This window comes from Scatophagus argus, chromosome 1 (assembly GCF_020382885.2).
Source record: "Scatophagus argus isolate fScaArg1 chromosome 1, fScaArg1.pri, whole genome shotgun sequence".
Classification (NCBI taxonomy): domain Eukaryota; kingdom Metazoa; phylum Chordata; class Actinopteri; family Scatophagidae; genus Scatophagus; species Scatophagus argus.
In genome coordinates this window covers 19291640-19310299 of record NC_058493.1, presented here as the reverse complement: position 1 = coordinate 19310299, position 18660 = coordinate 19291640, and the positions used below count along the sequence as shown (strand labels likewise).

General features: G+C 41.9%; 2 protein-coding genes across 5 annotated transcripts in view; one reads left to right on the top strand and one right to left on the bottom strand.

The window, feature by feature from the left end:
* The window catches only part of cdh15 (cadherin 15, type 1, M-cadherin (myotubule)), a 32116-nt gene extending 21727 nt beyond the window's left edge, over positions 1–10389 (top strand). Inside the window, exons 3-15 of the mRNA XM_046389681.1 lie at positions 2527–2694; positions 3488–3643; positions 4153–4297; positions 5379–5560; positions 5652–5780; positions 5884–6066; positions 6808–7052; positions 7160–7296; positions 7464–7694; positions 7784–8023; positions 8437–8585; positions 8837–9028; positions 9568–10389. Of these exons, the coding sequence (XP_046245637.1) occupies positions 2527–2694; positions 3488–3643; positions 4153–4297; positions 5379–5560; positions 5652–5780; positions 5884–6066; positions 6808–7052; positions 7160–7296; positions 7464–7694; positions 7784–8023; positions 8437–8585; positions 8837–9028; positions 9568–9768 (2358 nt within the window). The 3' untranslated portion in view covers positions 9769–10389. The remainder of the gene's footprint in view (positions 1–2526; positions 2695–3487; positions 3644–4152; positions 4298–5378; positions 5561–5651; positions 5781–5883; positions 6067–6807; positions 7053–7159; positions 7297–7463; positions 7695–7783; positions 8024–8436; positions 8586–8836; positions 9029–9567) is intronic.
* Positions 10390–10491: 102 nt separating this feature from the next.
* spg7 (SPG7 matrix AAA peptidase subunit, paraplegin) lies at positions 10492–17734 on the bottom strand. Of its 4 annotated transcripts, XM_046389661.1 has the most exons (18): positions 17185–17454; positions 16863–17060; positions 16283–16385; positions 16086–16175; positions 15712–15953; positions 15489–15628; positions 15202–15304; positions 14970–15095; positions 14606–14768; positions 14053–14226; positions 13832–13956; positions 13517–13619; positions 13193–13303; positions 12981–13096; positions 12387–12543; positions 12008–12171; positions 11710–11787; positions 10492–11609 (listed from the first exon to the last, which is right to left on the bottom strand). In XM_046389661.1, the coding sequence occupies exons 2-18, from the start codon at positions 17019–17021 to the stop codon at positions 11403–11405; spliced, it is 2361 nt and encodes a 786-aa protein (XP_046245617.1). In that variant the 5' UTR covers positions 17022–17060; positions 17185–17454; the 3' UTR covers positions 10492–11402. The 4 variants fall into 4 exon arrangements, with proteins under 4 accessions (XP_046245617.1, XP_046245624.1, XP_046245608.1 ...); XM_046389668.1 differs by lacking the exons at positions 16863–17060; positions 17185–17454 and adding an exon at positions 17604–17734; XM_046389652.1 differs by having other exon boundaries at positions 15712–15950; positions 16863–17455.
* Positions 17735–18660: the final 926 nt, after the last annotated feature.

The following is an 18660-nucleotide window of genomic DNA, read 5'->3' as shown; positions in this document are numbered from 1 at the left end:
GCTCGACATTAATACCAACTACACAAAACATTAAAAACACTACCGTCATCTTACTTACATAGTTTTCATAATGTTTATTCTAGAGCTCAAAATGTTCATGAATGCGTAAACCTAAATTTTTAGCCGTGCTAGTGTCTGTCTGCCAGTCTTCTTGTTGGCTAAAGACTGAAATATAGATATGATGGATTTAGATGAAATTTGGTAAAAAATGTCAGTAATCCCTGGAGGATAAATCCGACCGACTGCAATGATTCCCTGACTTTTCCACCAGTAGTGCCACCAGTAGGTTAACAGTTTTGGTTTTTAGTGACATGTTTTGACAGCTACTAGATGGATTGCTATGTAATTTCATGCATGTACCCATGGTGCCCAGAGGATGTTCTCCCATGACTGTTCCTGAGCCGTCTCCCAGTAGGTCAGAGTTTCGCTAATGCTGTGAAATGGTTCAACGTCTTCAAGATGGAGTGGCACCAAGTTTGGTGCAGACGCTCATGGTCCCAAGAGGGTGTATTCTATCACCTTTGTTGATCTTTGTTGTGGTTAAATTTGATGTACACATTAATGACCCCCTCAGGGTGAACTGCATGACTTTACTAATTCCAAAACCTATCTAGCACCATCACCAGGTCATCAGTTTTTAGTCCAGTACTTTGGCTTATAACCAAAGACCTAAAAAACTTATATACTTAATATACTTAAAGTTATACTTCATCACTTATATTTATTTAGTGCTAGTTAGCAAGAGTCAACATTTAGTACCCCCTTATATATTAACGTGCCTCTAGACTGTTGTTAGGCACACACCTTAGCAAATTCTGTACTTTCGGTCTTTTTTATGTCCAATATATTTTCACATAATATACTCATGACTCTCCCATCTCTTCTTATTTTTAGATAATCTTGACTAATTTCAAAGTCAGTCAGCAGTTACTGATAACACATTTACCCTTTAAATGAATTCCTATTGTTCACCTGGTGAATAAAGCCTGGTGCAATGGAGAAGAGTTGTGTGACATGTACTTAAGTTTAGTGAACTTGCATTGAGGCTCACACTGGTCTGCACAACCCTGTGTGTGCCTTCTTGAAGTTAGAAAAAGGTGGTCATGTTAGCCCAAGTGAAAAATATCAGGCAAACTTAGAAAGTGCTATACTTGGAAATGCAACTGTGATGCAGCTGTTATTGATGTTGAGGTTAAGTAGCAATGCAGAATGTGTGCTTTGCCAGTGGAGGATTTTAGAGCTTGTGTATGCAGGAGAAGGATGAAGTAGACAAGGATGAATTTGTGTCCATGACATGCAGTGCTGGAATGTGAGTGTAAACATCTCTATGAGAGTGTAGATGACGATGGCTACAAAAAGTTAAATAGGTAGGGGTCAAGAATATGGAACAGTCTAAGATTAGCCTGCCCTCTGACTCGGCCTGCAGATGCCAGCCATGGTTGCCATTCCTTCCTGCACTGTCCAGCAGCGTGCCAGAGGATCAGTATATCAGATCAGCCGCCCCACAGACAGGGCAGGGATCGCAGGCCATTCACAAATTTACCCACTGATCCATCATTTTGCTTATCCATAGCTCAGTTAAAAATCTACTGGAAAAAGGTTATTGATGAATCAGTTGTATCTTAGCAAAAACACAGAGACAAACCAGAGTTTTTTGCAGGCTAATATCATCCACGTTTATTTATGGATCTATGAACTATGTCTTTGAGCTGTTAAACATATGGGAAGTAATGCTTAATCCAGTGAATTCCCACAGACAAGACGGAAGCAACTTACAGAAACGAGCATATATGCTTATGCGTGGGTGGGTGTTTTGTTGATGCATGTATATCAGCCTGTGTGTGTGTGTGTGTGTGTGAGAAAGCATATATATGAGTGTGTCTGTGGAATTCCTGCAGCAGAGCAGATCCGTAAGGTGACCCCAAACTCCCAGTCAGGTGCAGGGCTGAGCATAAAGGGGAATTTGTGAGTGTGAGTGGGAATGCGGGTGGGAAAGCACAGGATCTATATCCATAGTCGACAGCTGTTGTGTGAGTCTTGTGTTTCTCACATGTGTGCTGTGTGTGCGTGCGTGGGTGTATTTGTGTGAACACAGTCAAGACTGCGATGTGGTGCGTGAGGGCTTGTGAAATGAGCACGGGTGTTTGCATTTCCTCGTCCTGAGATGAATTTGCACCCAGATCAAAGGAAGCTGAGAAAGACATGCATTACTGTGTGCAATCCCTGCATCCCTTCTGCCTCGGACAACCCTGTGAAATCCATGTTACAGACAGCCCAACATAGCAGGCCATTCCATCAGGCCATTGGGAATGTTACAACGCTGAGCACAGGAAGACTGCTGGCATGATTTTCAACAGCTGCAAACATCTAGTCAAGTAGAATCACAGGAATCAAAAAATGCTTTTCATATGATTTGACTTACTGACATACATTTTATGTAGTGCAGTGAGTATTAATGTCTTGTGTCAAACAGCATGCACCTGTGACTTTCTTTGGTGACTTTCATGCTTGTGTTGTTCCTGTCAGGCGTGGAGCTCAGCAGAACCTCACCACAATGAGGAAGAGCTGCATCCTCAGGTTGTTTACCCATGGAGAAATCAAGGCAAAGGAGTGGTCAGGGTGAAGAGGGACTGGATCATCCCTCCAATCAGAGTGCTGGAGAACAGCAAGCACGTTCCCGAGGATCTCGTCCAGGTAAACGTGTCAAATTACAAATTTTCACATTAAAATTTCATCAGTGTGTCACTTCTGGTTTAAATTGTGTTTGAAGTAGATCTGTACAGAAACTATAGTGGTGCACCAAATTTACCTTGAAACAGGTTTTGCTTGCTGTAATCATTCCTCTTGTTCATATTGGTCACCAAGAGCTCCTTCCACAGTCTGTCTTTAGCATAAGAGAAGTTCCTCATCCTGTTCTCTGTGGTTTTCTTGTGGTGGCGGGTAGGATGAATGTCACAGAGATTTGTTCAGGATGAAAGTCTGAGACAGAAACTGAGAGTGGGGGTCTCAAGCCAAAAACACAATGGTTGGCGTGGCAACAGTGGCTAATATGAGGCTTCATCAGTCTGAGTTTGTTAAATCAAGTGGCAGAAGTTAGTCCAAAATGCCCTCTTTTAGTCACTATCTCCCTAGACCAGTTTTGGTCATGTGAAAAGTTGTAACAAGGCTGTTACAGATGACCAATAACCGTATAAATCTTATGTGCAGGGAAAAATGTTAAGTCACTTTTGTATGGTGATGAAAACGCAACAGAGATAATATGTCAAAGAAAGTGAATGCAAGATCCATAAAATATAGACTCCTTGCTATTATTAGTTCTCATTTCCTGCCATAAGTCCAAGGCCTCTCTGAGCTTAAACACTCTTGGGTCAAGATCCCTGACTGTCAACATACTCACATCTGGTGTTATGACATTTGGTTTATGATTCTCCCCCATCTTCCACTGAGGTTATGATGCCCATGAACTTAATCTCCTCTTTCTGTCCAGATCAAATCGGACAAAATCTTCACAGGTGAGGTGATCTACAAGTTAGAGGGACCGGGAGTGGACCAGGAGCCTAAGAATCTGTTTGAGATTGATGATAAAACAGGAGTCATCAGGAGCAAGCGTCCGCTGGACAGGGAGAAATACAACTCCTTCACGGTAAGAGAACGTTTATGGTAGTGACATTTCAAATCACCCAAACACTTGGGTTTGAGATGTGTTTTAAAGCCTAATCAACAGAGGGAGGCTACTTAACAAAAGCTGCACTCAACGACGCCTTACACCACGTTCTGTCGAGGCGCAGGTTCATGTTTTTCTCATGAAGCATATGTCAGTGTCTCAGTTGCTTGTGCAAACATCCAGAGGTCAGTTTCCAAGGGCCTTTATGGGCATCTTGGGAGAGGCTTCAAAACGTTTCAGACCAGATGACTGTGATGTAACCCGCGATGTTGAACCAAACATCCTTCGCGTTTCTTTCTGCCATTTCCAACATACATTGTGTGCAGATACTACAATTGCCCGCAGTCACCCTGAGTGGCCATTTGGATGCTTACCTCAGGGATTGTCTGAGGAATAATTTGACTAAAAGTGAGAAACAACAATCTGATGAATTCAGTTTTAATTATGAAACATTTGTCTGTTGTATGTGCGTGTCTGTGTGTGTGCAGCTGAAAGCCTTTGCACTGTCCCCAAGTGGAGAGAGACTAGAAAATCCTACCACCATAGAAATAGTGGTCCTGGATCAGAACGACAACAGACCCGCCTTCACCCAGAGCCAGTTCATTGGCACTGTCTCTGAGTTCTCAGTCCCAGGTACATGCAAGTTTTACGTTCTGTATTACTAGTCCAGCTCACAGGAAATGAGCTCTGCTATTTGCGTGCTACACTGTTGTTGCACCATGAGTTTAGTGCTGCCGAAGGCAATTGTGATTGGTTTAAAAGAACACAAATAAACCAAATCCAAGATCTGGCTATGGGAGACGACTGCATTACAAAGTTTTGATTTTTGTCTCCTCTTGAACCACAATGTTCCAATCTTAAATTTCTTTCATATAGTAGCTGAAGCATACAACACTTTCCTCATACTGTTTAACAACTGTCCCTTTGCTGTTGTCAGTGCGCCATTGAATTTAAAACAGTTTAAAGCTGTGATGAAGCCACAGATAATAGTCACAAATTTCTGCAGTTCTCCTCAGTTATGCAGAATGTTTTAGAGTCTTTCTGCTCATTGTTTTGATTTTACAGCCCACAGCTGTTTTGGTTCTCTCTTTTCACTCTCATCAGTATGATTTTCAGATGCATCAGGCAGCTTTTTTACATCTGGAAAGCTCTAAAATCTCACTGCAAACTACCTGCTACACACCAAACAGTTAGCGAGTTAAAAGTTAGCGATGAGGTGGTGAACCAAAACAGAGCCAAAAGAGAGTGAATATTGGACTTACACATGTAAATAAACAAAGGGTTGCCAATGAGTTTGCCAAGTCAACTTACTTGAAGTATGTCAGTGTTGTGATCACAGCTTCATCTCATTGCCAAAAAAATCAATTATTGGACGTCTTAAGTTAAATATCCACATCCTAGATGGCATATGTCAGGGCTGCACTGTTTGATTTGCAGTTTTGTGCAAACCGGAGTAAAACACGTTATGACATCTCTCGTGTAACAGCAGATTACAACTATTTTCAAATGAATGACTGATTCGCATGTGAATCGAGTAAATTGTTCTTACCTAGAGGCACATTTCCAATGTCAGGATAGGACGTTTTGTTAAATGTTTTGGAAAGTTTGATATTTTTCCAGTGGAGTCCTGCAGCCGCAGCACATGTGTCACATACTGTTGATTCACTCTGACAGATGTTTCCAACTGACCGAAGCTTTCGATTATTTACGACAGGCACGTCGGTGATGTCAGTGTCAGCCACTGATGCAGATGACCCAATGACGGAAAATGCATATCTGAGCTACTCTATCATTGGCCAGGAGAGCTTTCCTGCCAATGCTGTTACCAAGACCATGTTTGGTATCAACAACCAGACAGGAGCCATCTACACAAGAGACGTAGGCCTGGACCGAGAGGTAAACTGCAGGTTAAAGTTAAGATGCTGATCTTTGCACATCATCATAGTGTGGTTCATTTCAGTTCAAAATGTGTTCTGTTGTGTCCCAGGTGGTGAAGAGTTTCCGATTAAAACTGCAGATCGCAGATATGGGGGGCATGGGGCTGACAAGTGATGGTGTGGCAATCATACACGTATCTGATATCAACAACCACGCCCCACGCTTCAGTCCTGCCTCGGTGAGAGGGGTGTTTTCATTTTTTTATTTGAAACACTTAGGGCAACCATTTTGTCACACCAGTTTGAATCTTTGGATCTGTGTTTTGTGTGTGGCGTATGCAGTACAGTGTGATAGCGGTGGAGAACAGGAAGGACTATGAGATCGGCCGTGTGAATGCGACAGACAGAGATGATCCTGGAACAGGAAACTGGGAGGCCATATACTTCATTTCCAACGACCCTGATGGCAACTTTGCCGTTAGTACAGATCCTGCCACCAACCAGGGCATCCTTACAGTGGTGAAGGTACTGAAACAATGTGAAGGAGGAGTTGTGGTGAATGTTGGGTGTGCATCACATATCGAACATGACGTGTTTTGTAGTTTGTCTAATGAGTTTTGAAGTGGCTGTGGAAATGGTTTATTTTATTGGTTAATTTCTTATACATTGCTTAAAAACAGTTACCGGTAAGTTGTGACACAGATATTTTAGTCAGAGTTTGGTTAGTTATGCTGCTATTGTTATACCTTTAAATTAATTTGACATTTTTGCCAGCTGACCTGATATGGAAGTAGCAGTTAATTAAACACTGCATTTTACCCAATAATTACTGCCTATGAAAGTAACTGCTTGTGAATTTCTGTGTTGCAGGACTGTTTCTAATTGTAAAACATTCATAAGAAATAGATAAACCTTGTGACATCCAAGTAAATGTTTTTTTCCCCCATACATCTTTGTGATTGTACTTAATGGTTTGAAGAACTGACAGATCTGTTCGAGAGCACAGGAATAGTTTTAATTTTTAAAATGGGTGGTATTTCCAAAGACAACATGTGCTTTGAGACTCTCAAACTCAACCCAGCAACATCCTCTAGTGGTAGACTCTTAAGCTACAATGCTTTTATTGGCTTTTCCTGTGTTTTCTGGGTAAAATCAGTTTAAATGACTGAAATTTACATATAGATTTATTAATTATTCTTTATTATTCAATTGCAGTGCAAAGTTTTTTCCTCAAACAAGCCTTTTCTGCTCTGTCTCATCATGCAGCCCTTGGATTTTGAAGCACAGAGTGAGCACATCCTGACTCTGACCGTGGAAAATATCAATCCCTTGAGCAACAAGGCGCCCAACCTCCCAGTGAGCACTGCGTCCGTGGTGGTGACTGTTGTGAATGAGAATGAAGCTCCACATTTCAGGGAGGACCCCATACAGATTGTTGTCCCTGAGTCTGTCGTTCCTGGGACTTTACTGAGAAGCAACATCGCTTTTGACCCTGATAATTCTGACCTGAGGTATTCATGCAGCAACCAAACCAGACGAGTAATTTGGTGTTTTTAACAAAAACAAAAAACCTTGAACAATTTGTGTGTCTGTTAACTTCCTCTGCTCCGTGTGGCAGGTATGAGATTAGCAGAGATCCCGAGAGATGGCTGGACATCAACAGAGACACGGGAGACATAACTGCCAAGAGAACCTTTAACATGCGATCTCCACATGTTAAAAACAATATCTACACTGCTGTTGTCAAGGTTACAGGTCAGTTTATCTACATTATCAGCCAACCAAACGAAATAAATATATATCTTACCCCAAAGAGCAAGTGTTGTGAGAAAACAAATACTTTTGGCAGACGTAAACACGATGAAAAATAAGTGGTTGTAACTTACAGTGGCATTGCTGTGTACGTATGCTCTCCTGTGTAGATGCTGGTGGTGTGTCAACCACTGCAACAGTGGCCATCACACTGAAGGAGACCAATGACTTCCCCCCTCAGCTCTTCCCTCTTAGTGGCTCAGTGTGTAAAGATGCAGGCCGGACGAGTTCTGGTCTGGTTGTGACTGCTGTGGATGAAGACCTTCCTCCACACGCTGCACCCTTCAAGTTTGAAATGCCTGATGATCTGTCAGTCAATTGGACTGTTATCCAAGTCAACGGTAAGCAAGGAGCATTGGGGGTGATGATGGGATCTGCATGAACAAACATCCTGAACTTGCACCTTTGTCCATTTTCGTTCCCTCTTCAGATACCCATGCCATGCTTCAGCCCCTTGTAGAGCTGGAGACAGGAGAGTATGCGGTCACAGTGTTTGTGTCAGACTCTGGCAGCCCAGTTCTGAGCGCTTATGCTCAGGTCAATGTCACCGTGTGTCTCTGTGACTCCTTTGGAGATTGTAAGTCTGAGGCGGTGGCTGTCCTAGGCTCCAGTGTGGGAATCAGTTTCATCGCTCTCATTATCATCATGGCCAGTATTGCACTTCTGCTGTGTAAGTCCCATCTTCAAGTAGTCATTCAGTCTTTTGAATGTTTTTCTTCTCCCAACAGGATTAAGACCCTAGTTACAGATATTGCTTATTTTGTCATGAGGACTCTTAAAGCAGATGACATTACATTTTAAAAAACATCAGTTTGAAAACAACTTGAGAAAGATGTCCTGTTTTTGAAATTCAGCACACAAATAATTAGAGATTCTAATGTTGTCGCAGGATTGATAATAAAATATATGTAGTGGGTCATCAAATCTATTAAAAACTTTGTCTTGATCATATCATGCACTAACAAGCTGCAGCTGTAACGATTAGTCATTCAAGTATGATCTGCAGATTAATAAATAATGAGCCGCAGCCCCCTAACTGGATAAACACTAATTACTTGATGGTTTCCCTCTGTTTGATTACAGTGCTGCTGCTCCTGGCTGTGGCCGTGAGCACCTGTGGGAGACGCCACCATATCAAGAAAGGTACGGGTCTGCTCGTCGGAGAGTCCGAGGACGACATCCGCGACAATGTCTTCAACTACGATGAGCAAGGAGGGGGTGAGGAGGATGAGGTAAGGCCACAAGGTCAAGAGACGAGGTCTGAATGATCCTGTGGTCAAGCTAAAATGGTTGCTATTTGTACAGGAATTATGGATGTGGAAACATTTCATGGATGGTTTGGGTTGAGAAATGCAGTGGTGCAACAGGAGAAGACAGTCTTACTGGTTTTATTTAAAAGTAACTTAATGGTATTTTAATGTGTCACCACCATCATCAAAGTACATGCAGGATCAATCTGTGGCCTCTTCCCCTCACTTTGCAGAACGCCTTTAACATCGACCTGCTGTGGAATCCTCATGACGCACCTTCGAGCCCGGGCTCGTACTACCCACGATGTGGTGCTCCTCGAGGTAAGCAGCCCCTCAGGAAGGATGCCCCGCACAACCTGCCCTCACCCACCTACCCACGGAGGCCTCCTGCAGACCCCACTGACATCGAGGACTACATCAATGATGTGAGTAAAAGACTATAATGGCCACCAGAATTCAAAATGCAAAACAGGAAGTTACCATCACTCCCAGGTTATGGACAGGCCTTCTAATAAACACCAGACAACTTGATCTGGGTCTGGGTTTTCTGAAGCTGAAACATGCCTGCGTTTCCACTAGCGATCAGTTTAGGAAGCTTTTTAGAGATTTCGGTGAATTAATCAAACCTTAGAAGTGAGAGGGACAGAAAATAGAAGTATAAGAAGAACGGGGACATTTTTATTTGTGGTCTATCAGCAGTTGGCATCACAGCTAAACTTATTTTCCAAGCAGTAAAAGCGATGGGATTTGGAGTGAAATGATGTCATTTATTAGTGATGGAAAAAAACCCCCACACATTTTCATATGTACTGAACATTATCCTACCTGATCATAATTTATTTCTGTTAGCAACTGAATATAAAAAATATATCTTTTTTAGTCCAAGAATAAATTATGTCAATTAAACCAACATTCTTGGGCATTTGTTTTACCGTTATCGACCTTGTCATTTTTCTTCCCACAGGGCCTGGAGGCTGCAGATAACGATCCTAACGTGCCTCCATACGACACAGCCCTGATCTACGACTACGAGGGAGAGGGCTCACTGGCAGGCAGCCTCAGCTCCATTGCTTCAGGCAGCTCTGATGGAGACCAAGACTACGATTACCTCAACGACTGGGGACCACGTTTTCAGAAACTGGCCAACATGTATGACCCACGTTAAGGTGGACAACACCCCGCAGGAAGAAGCCTTAGGGACACAGATCGAGCTTCAGGTGTTTTTCTGGACTTAAGAAAAAAGGTTTTAGTCCAGGATCAGATATGACATGTGCTGAGCAAGAAGTGCTGTGCAAACCCATGGGCCTTTAATCTAATGTGCCCTGGGTTTTATTGAGGATCAATTGGACATGACCGACAAAATGGCTTGACTCTAAAATCGTGTGTTGACATAATCAGACATGAGCAAAGGAGCTGTGCATGCTACAAGGCAAGCAGGATGTGTTGAAGTGATTGTCCACGTCAGGTTTTGTTTATCCTCAGGTGATAATGCATACAACAAGCCTGAAATATCAAAAGATATTGTAGCCTGTGTAATTCTTTTTTTATATAAGTGATTGTTTTATAAGACAAATTTACTTTGATATTGATTTTGTTTGTTTTTTTCTGTTTTGATCACAAATCCTCCATTCCAGCAATCCGTTCACAAAATATCAGACAAAACATACTATACCACACAGTATCCTGTAGTCTGTTTGGAGGCAAAGACTGAATGATGTTTTTTAAATATTTTAACTGAATTTAGGTTTTACTTGTGCCTACACAATAAATGCAAATCTTTTATTTACTGTGTGTATAATTCATTACTGAATAAGACTTTCTTCACAGGCTGCACTACGTTTACTCATTATTCATACATACACAAACATATTATTTATGTGTTAACACATAAAGTTTAAATAAATCTTTATTTTGATATTTAGCAACATCATCTTTTGAGTGTCCACATTTATTTGTGGTAATCAAACCAAACAGCCGCTAATACAAAGAAAACCCTAACTCGGCCTATTCCATCTGTTCACTCAATCTGTAAATGTAACAATGCGAGAAAGTGTTTCATGTCATACCTGCTGCTTAATCATCAACGAAACAGAAGTTTTGATGTTTCAGCGTGAAAGGGGTGCTTCCAAATGTAAAATCTAGTTTCCTCTTGAGTACACACGTCCACAGCAATCTACTACAGTCTGTTCTAATTCTTTACTGCAGCAAACCTGATTATCGAACCATTAATATGTTTGTGTAACTGTGAGTCATCTGAATGAATGCAAATTTATTGGTCAGCTTTTGTGTGTGTGTAGAATGACTTGAGTTATTCATATGCATGTGCTAATCTGTCAGTTTCAAATATGAAATAACACAAATTCTCAAAAGAAACACTTGAAATCCAAACCTGTGTATGATACAGTATGTCTGTATAAGATGAATCCACTGCAGGTTCATGCATGAGCACACAGTGTTTGGGAAGAGCATATCAACTGTTGTCTGCTCATACAGTGAAAATGTCGTTTAGAGTTTTTCTAGACTGCACTTTTGGTTACTTAGAGACTTCCTGATTTGTTTTTAGTGCATCTCTGGCATAATAATGCGACGAGAAAAATAATGACATTCCTCACAAAATGACCATTTTTAAAACTGCACAAGCTTTTTTAGGCCTTTTTCAGATGATCTAACACATCAGCTATCTGAAAAAAAAATCCGTCCCAGGAATCAGTCCCAGGTTTTGGAAAATTCTCCTTGTCCCTGATGATTCCCACAAAAAGCAGCAGCGATAAAAATAATTCTGAGATGTCCATTTTAAGATCACACTGGCTGCGGATCTGCATATTCCTCCCCGTGTTTGCTGGGTGGTGGCTGAGGATCGTCTTCTCCTGTGTCTTGTTTGTCCCTCTCAGCCTCCAACCAGCTCTGTGGGACGATCATCTTCTTGGGACCATGAGGAGGTGGACCCAGCAGGGCCTCAATGTCGTCGTAGTTCACCACTTCACGTTCTAACAGTGCATTGGCCAACTGGAAAGACAGATGCCGGCTGGTTGTGATTGTGCTCAATGGTGACAAAAAGCTACTGTCTAAATACACAATTTTATGACAAAAAAAAGGAACAACTGACCAGTTTCAACTTGTCCCTGTTGTCCAGAAGCAGCTTCTCTGTGTGCCTGTAAGCACGAGCTACCAGCATCTTAGCCTCCTGCAAGAACAACAAGTGCTGTCAAATCTAAACATGCAACAATGTTCGCTGTTGGTGAGATGATAAGCAGTCCTATATCAGAGCGCCTAATGATATGGAAAAAGCTTTAAAAAAAACCCCAAAAACTATACTTTTCAGGTCATAACCAAACATCATTATGTCAACATTCACAGTATGCTAAGATGTGCTAACAGAGAACTGATCCAGTCTTAGAACCCACATGGTCCATCTGCTCCTGCAAGCCCTGGCTGAAAGGACGGCGTCCAACGGCACCTTGCTCTTCTGCGTCTGGGAACGAGACGTGGCCGACGCTGTCACACATACCGTACTGCTTCACCATTGAGTAGGCCACACGGGTCACCTTACGCAAGTCATCCTGAGCTCCTGAAGACGGAGAGTGAGGGTAAGTTACAGCATAAGAGAGTATTCATATTTGGATGTTTAGCAACGTAAAATGTTGTCAGATCGTATCAGGAATAAAGCAAAAGATTGAGGAGGAACTGGCAGCAGAAAGCTAAGAGGAAATTCATTCAGAAACAGTCAGCAGGATAAGTGAAAGGCATTGATTGGAGGAAGGTGATATAATAGATGGGATATACCTGTTGTAACCTTGTTAAAGGTGATAGCCTCAGCGGTTCTTCCTCCCAGAGCCATACACATCCGCTCAAACAGCTGCTCCTTGGTGAACAGGTACTGGTCACGAGGTAGGATCTGGGCGAATCCCAGCGCTGCATTGGTCCGTGGGGCAATGGACACCTGAAAGACACACCACAAGGTCAAACTGTGAGTTCAACAATATTTAAGCTTTGCTCCTTTCTCACAATTACTGTTTTAGAACTGTTTTAAAAGCCTTTCTATGTGTCCATTCACGTCGTCCTAACATTTCCTGAACTGTCTATCAAAAGGTATATCAAATGTTTACACGTTAATCGAGAGTTAACCATTTAACACCTTGTGTGATGTCCTGAACAGTCTGGTCAGATCAGCGGAGAAAAGACATGTGGGATAATTTTTCTCAATCTTGAGATAATACACAGCTCCAGCTTTTACATCAACAGCCAAAAGAAAACTTCAAGCGCTGCATAGGACTAATGTGGTTAAAATAAGCAGACACAGATATGTAATACACAGGACATGTCTTACACTTCAGATAAAAGTCTACACTAAGTCACAGCCACACAGAAGCGTGTTACCTTCATGACTGCCTCTGTGTGCTCAAGTAACCATCCCACTAAGGCATGTCCAGACTCATGGAAGGCAACCACCCTCTGCTCCTCTTTAGACAGGATCTTACTCTTCTTTGCACTTCCTGAAAACACACACACACAGACAGATTTGTCAAACAGGCGGCCATATGTGAAATGTATTGTTTTTTCCAAACAATAATGTGCTTGTATCATCATACCTGCTATTACTCTTTCCACAGCATACTCAAAGTTAAACGTATCGATGGACTTGTGCCCCTCTCTGGCAGCATGCAGTGCAGCCTCGTTACAAATGTTAGCAATGTCTGCACCTGCAGAGACAAAGTGAGATGGTGACAGAGATTTCATGATTACCTCCTGGGGGAAAAGATCTGCCAGTAAACATCAGCCGTGTTATGTTGTGATGTGCAAAGGTGTTTCCTATTTTTGATCAACAGCTGAAGTTCATTATTGGAGGCTTCGTTAGGGCCATATATGTTCACAGGTTTACAGGAGGACAAAAGAATAAATATGTATAGATATACCACTGAAGCCTGGCGTGAGCTCAGCCAGACGCAGAGAGTAGAATTTAGCAGGTTGGGTCAGCTTCAAAATCTTCAGATGTTGCTCGAAGATCTCCTTCCTCTCCTGAGAGAGACAACAATAAGAAACGGGACAAACTAGATTTAAATGACAAACTCTGTGTAAACCTGCTACACAGTTAACATGGTTTAGTCCCACATCACAGCCATTACATTTTGCAATCAACGCTTACTTCAAAATGATGTATCAAGGCAAAAAAAAAAAAAAAAACTTGTCTAATGCAAGTTTTAAAAACAGTCGTGATTAAGTAAAACTACCTGTAGTGTGGGCAGATCTATAAAGATGTGCCTGTCCAGTCTGCCTGGTCTCATGAGAGCATTGTCCAAGATGTCTGCTCTGTTAGTGGAAGCAAGGACAATCACGTGGTCCGTCGTTCCCATTCCTGTGAAAGAGGAAGTTCAGAGGTTCAGTATGCTGTCTGAAAAGACCACCCCCCGACGACAACAAAATGATCTTACATCCTGAACGTTTCACCCACCATCCATCTCTACCAGCAACTGGTTGAGGGTCTGCTCCTCTTCAGTGTTGGAGAAACCCGACATGCTGGTGGATCGCTTCTTTCCCACGGCATCAATCTCGTCGATGTAGACGATGCAGGGTGCACGGCCTCGAGCCTCCTTGAACAGACTCCTCACCCTAGCAGCACCCAGGCCTGCACGCAAACACAGTACAGGTCACGTTAAAACTGAGCAGAAGTATCTAACGTGTCTCCAGAATTAAATCCTCTAACAAGGTGGCCATTTAAAGGCAGAGCAGTGATGCCTGAATCACATCTATTTTTTTCAAATAATCTGATATGTCGTGTATATTGTGCCACAGAATTTGGGAAATGATATTTACACGCAATTTTGAGAATCAGTCATTAGTAAAGTGCATGTGATGATTTCTCTGACAGAGATTATCAAAATATTATCAAAACCAACTGTATTTACGCTCACATCAAGTATTGGGATTATACTTGCATTATTAAACATTTTAATAATGTTAACCAGTTACAAGCCGTATTAATTGTTGGTGGTGTCTTTACTTACCTCCAATGACCTCCACAAACTCAGAACCAGCCATAGCCAGAAACGGCACCTGGGCCTCAGTGGCCACAGCCTTAGCCAGCAAGGTCTTCCCACAGCCTGGAGGCCCAAGCAGCAATGCACCTTTGGGAACCTTGGCTCCAAGCTGGAGGTATCGTTCTGGGTTCTGCAAACAGATAGCAGCAATAAGGTAAGTAATAGACTGCAGTGGGGAAATGAAAACTTTAACTCGTGGGAGACGCAAAGTTCATCATGTTAATATTGCAGCAAAGGGTGAACTAGCCCACCAATTCGACTAGATGGAGAAAAACAAACGGGAAAGAATGACGTAAGTCCAATACATATCATCACAAGTCTGGTTTCTCACCTTGAGGTAGTCAACAAATTCCTTTACTTCCGTCTTAGCCTCGTACATGCCTGCTACATCTTTGAAACTCACACCTTTACCCGACTTGCCGTCCACAATGGTGAACTTGGCCATCTTCAACTGATTCTGTTAAGTATGTTTTAAAATGCAATTAATATGCTGGTTGAATCAGTGGAACACAATGAGAACATTAAATGCTTGCATGCCAATTTGCTCATGTGGTCTCACTCACAAAAGCACTGAAGCCGCCCTCTCGGCCACCTATGCCTGTTAGTCGAGACATATACCAGAAAAAACCCACGGCAAGAGCGGCCATCCCCAGAGCATAGACCGCACTGCAAAGTGAGCAGACGGAAAAACATTGCATTTTGTCATAAAAAAATGTTTACTTTGACACACCGTTTTACTCTGTATGGAGATAACATTCTTTCAAACTGCTCACTAAGCCTTTGCAGGCACCTCATGAATGCATTTCTTTTGATCTTAAGTTTATTCTGTGAAAGATTAATATGTTCGTACTTTCCAAAGAATCCAGTGCGTTTGTAGGTCACCGGTATCCTGTCCTTGGTGTCAATATTCAGCTCTTCTTCGGCATTTCTCAGCTTCTCCTCAAATCTGTCGATGTTGGCAACCTGCATTCTGTACATAAGTGCCAGCCTCTGTAAAGCAAGAAGCACGGCAGGAATTGAGAGGTGAGCGTGGACATCCGCTATCAAAGTTCAGATGCTCAGGATGTACATACAGGCCTTCCGAAGATGACCGCTCCAGGATGAAGGTAGATTTCTACAATGTCGCTCTCGGGAACGACTTGCACACGTGACACCTCTCCCTTAGCCAGCATCTCATTGACAAAGTCATTCCAAGAGATGTTACCACCGCTGGTATTGAAGGAGTTCAACAGGAATGCGAAGAGCGCTATAATTATGAGGGTTCGGATGCGTTCCCGGTTCGCCTGGTCCCCTTGCTCACGACGTTTCTTCTCTTCTAGAAGGTGATGGGGATCATGAAAGAAGAGGATAGAAAAAAATACCAGAGATAGGAAGTAAGATCAAAGCCTGATGTGGTGTAGTTACTGAGCAGCAATGTGCCAGGCAGATAATATATTTTTCCACTTACCTTCATCTTCCTCTGGAGTGTTTCCCTTTGGTCCATTGCTTTTATTTTTTGCTTGTTTAGACTGAGTTGTACTGAAGAAGTTTGTTGCCCCTGAAATCAAAGTATTTTTTCAACATAAGTCGCTCTAACTAAAATTACATTTTAGTGAAAGCAGTGCAAGTAAATGTTGACCAAGGTTGATAAACATGGATGTTTACCTAATATATTTATTAAACCAACAGGGTTCCTCAACAGATTGCTCCTGATTAACTCTTTGCTAAATCCCACCATGCCGTGACCCAAAGGTCTGTGGAGAAGACTCTAAAAAGGGGAACATTGGGACAACATGTTTTTGTGGTGATAACATAACAGGAAAATGTGTGTGAAAATCAAGATTTCATGAACAATACCGAGCATTTGTAAACCAAGCAGAAGCAGTGAAGAATGATCTAATTTCAACTTAAAGAACTTCCACAGTGGAATAACAGTTTGATCAGTCTTAAAACAAAACAAAACATCATCCTGGTGCAGAGATAGAAATTTAGACCACTTTTAAAAAAAAAGAGTGACCAAATGAAGCTGACGATTTAAGTTTCCGTACTGTTGTTTTTTGTTTTTCTTCATAGTTTACATTAAAAGGTAAAGAGCCTCAGTTGGAGGCAGATCACACTTTACAGACTTCCTCCAGTATTTTTTCCCAAGTTTTACTTATAAGTCACAACTATCACCAACAACCAGAAATACAAGCCAAGTCATCTGTCATGTTTGGCGAATCTCTGATGTATTTTTTTGGCTTACCTGAATGAGTTTTTCCGGCTGACTTACAAGTGTCGGCTCTGATTTTGAGAGGAGCATCTTTCTGACGACATCCCAGCCGGGCAGCACATTGTTAGCACTTACGCTGGATTTCAGCTTGTTCGCTAAACAACGAGAGTTTCGCCTTGACAGCGTCAACATTAACGCTCTGCTGTATTTTCTACACAACGCAGCGCGGTGCTGCAACAACAACGCCGACATCGTGTCACTGAATGCTGTATGTTAACTGAACAACTGAAATGCCATAACTAACGGTTGTCTGTTAAGATAAAGCAGTGTGTTATGACTATTTGTTTATCCCTGCCTCCCAGTTTAGAGCTAACTTGCTATGTTATTCAACCGTGCAGCAAAGATGTCACCTCAAAATTCAACACCGACTTCCTGCGCATGAAAATACGGCAAAAACAACACGTATTTACTGTAAATTTGACTTTCTCGACATTATGTAATTATCACTGTTCTCGATACTATTTGTAATATGTGAAGGGAGACTGAATATTGTAGCTTAACTCATCTGGCAGGCGTTGAAAACGACTTCTCCTCGAACTATGAACTGCGACCTTTTTCTGTGTTCTTCAAGGAGCTCCTAGCTGCGCACATGTTTGCGCAGGGTTTATGCAATAAAACACAAACCCTGCAATTTTCAGTCTACATCTCATTCTGTGATTCTATGAACTGTATCTTATATTTAGGAGATGTTTATTGTTGTTAAATTCTGACTGCCTTTTAATGTGACAATGAAGATATCGAAATGCAGCAAAGTGAAACCGCCACATCAGCCGCACAAGGGGACGCATACTCACTGCGCCCTCGAAACCTGTCGTGTTATGTCAGTTTATACAATTGCTGTCAAGATCGTGACCCAAGGCTCGGGGATTGTCTCGTGGTGAGGGGTAGTTTTATGGCATACTGCGTGTCTGGTGTTGAGTACTCTGTTAAAAACGAGTAAAACATTACAGATTTCCCATACGAATGTGTAGTCTGACGAACTATGAAGACCCTGCAAAACAGTAAAACAATAAAAATATATATATATAAAAAAATATACAAAGACAATATAAATTTATCATATAATTATAGCAATTATCTCACTCGATTGCAATTCAATAATTGCTCTGGATAAAGAGCAGTTGAAATAAAAATAATTAATTAATAATAATTTGATTAATTATCTTGACTGTAGTTTCTGACAAAAGTGGTAAGTACTAAAAAAATTTTTTTGACAGCATACGCTTCCTCCAGCAGAGCGCGCCATTGCTTGATTAAAGTGGAGCTCTGGACTCGGTAGACCATGGTCCAGTTATGTTCAGCAAAATATGTACATATCAGCACATTTTATTGTCAGTCATGAGATCCAACTTGTAAAAAACTATCACACGCTCTAAGATAGAAAATCAAGGAACCCGTTCTTTTTTTTCCGTTTCCACATAATCCCCAAATGATGGGGAATGGGGATTATTTATTCCTGCACCAACGGACACTGAACTCTGTTGGTTGAGTCTTAAGCAGCTGGGATGGAATCATGTGGAGCGCTGCTCTCATATCTTCATATAGAAATAATCAAGGCGGCAATAATGTCACGACAAGCGACGTGTACAGGTCAGTTTGAGTGACATAATCAGTGAACCAATAAGAATAGAGACGTTTTCGTCGAGCCAATGGGAGACGTTCTTTCATCCTTTAGCGTTTCACTTTGACGGTGGATGCGTTAGGTTTGTTTACCCGCACGCTCCGCTTTCTTGCCATACTATTTCTTGTCATCCATCGCTTCTGTCCCATG

Coding starts and splice junctions, on each gene's coding strand:
- spg7 (XM_046389643.1), bottom strand. CDS start 17,081: ATGTCGGCGTTGTTGTTGCAGCACCGCGCTGCGTTGTGTAGAAAATAC. Junction 13,620..13,831: donor TAGATCTGCCCACACTACAG/GTAGTTTTACTT, acceptor TGTCTCTCTCAG/GAGAGGAAGGAGATCTTCGA. Junction 12,172..12,386: donor CTTTAACAAGGTTACAACAG/GTATATCCCATC, acceptor CTCCGTCTTCAG/GAGCTCAGGATGACTTGCGT.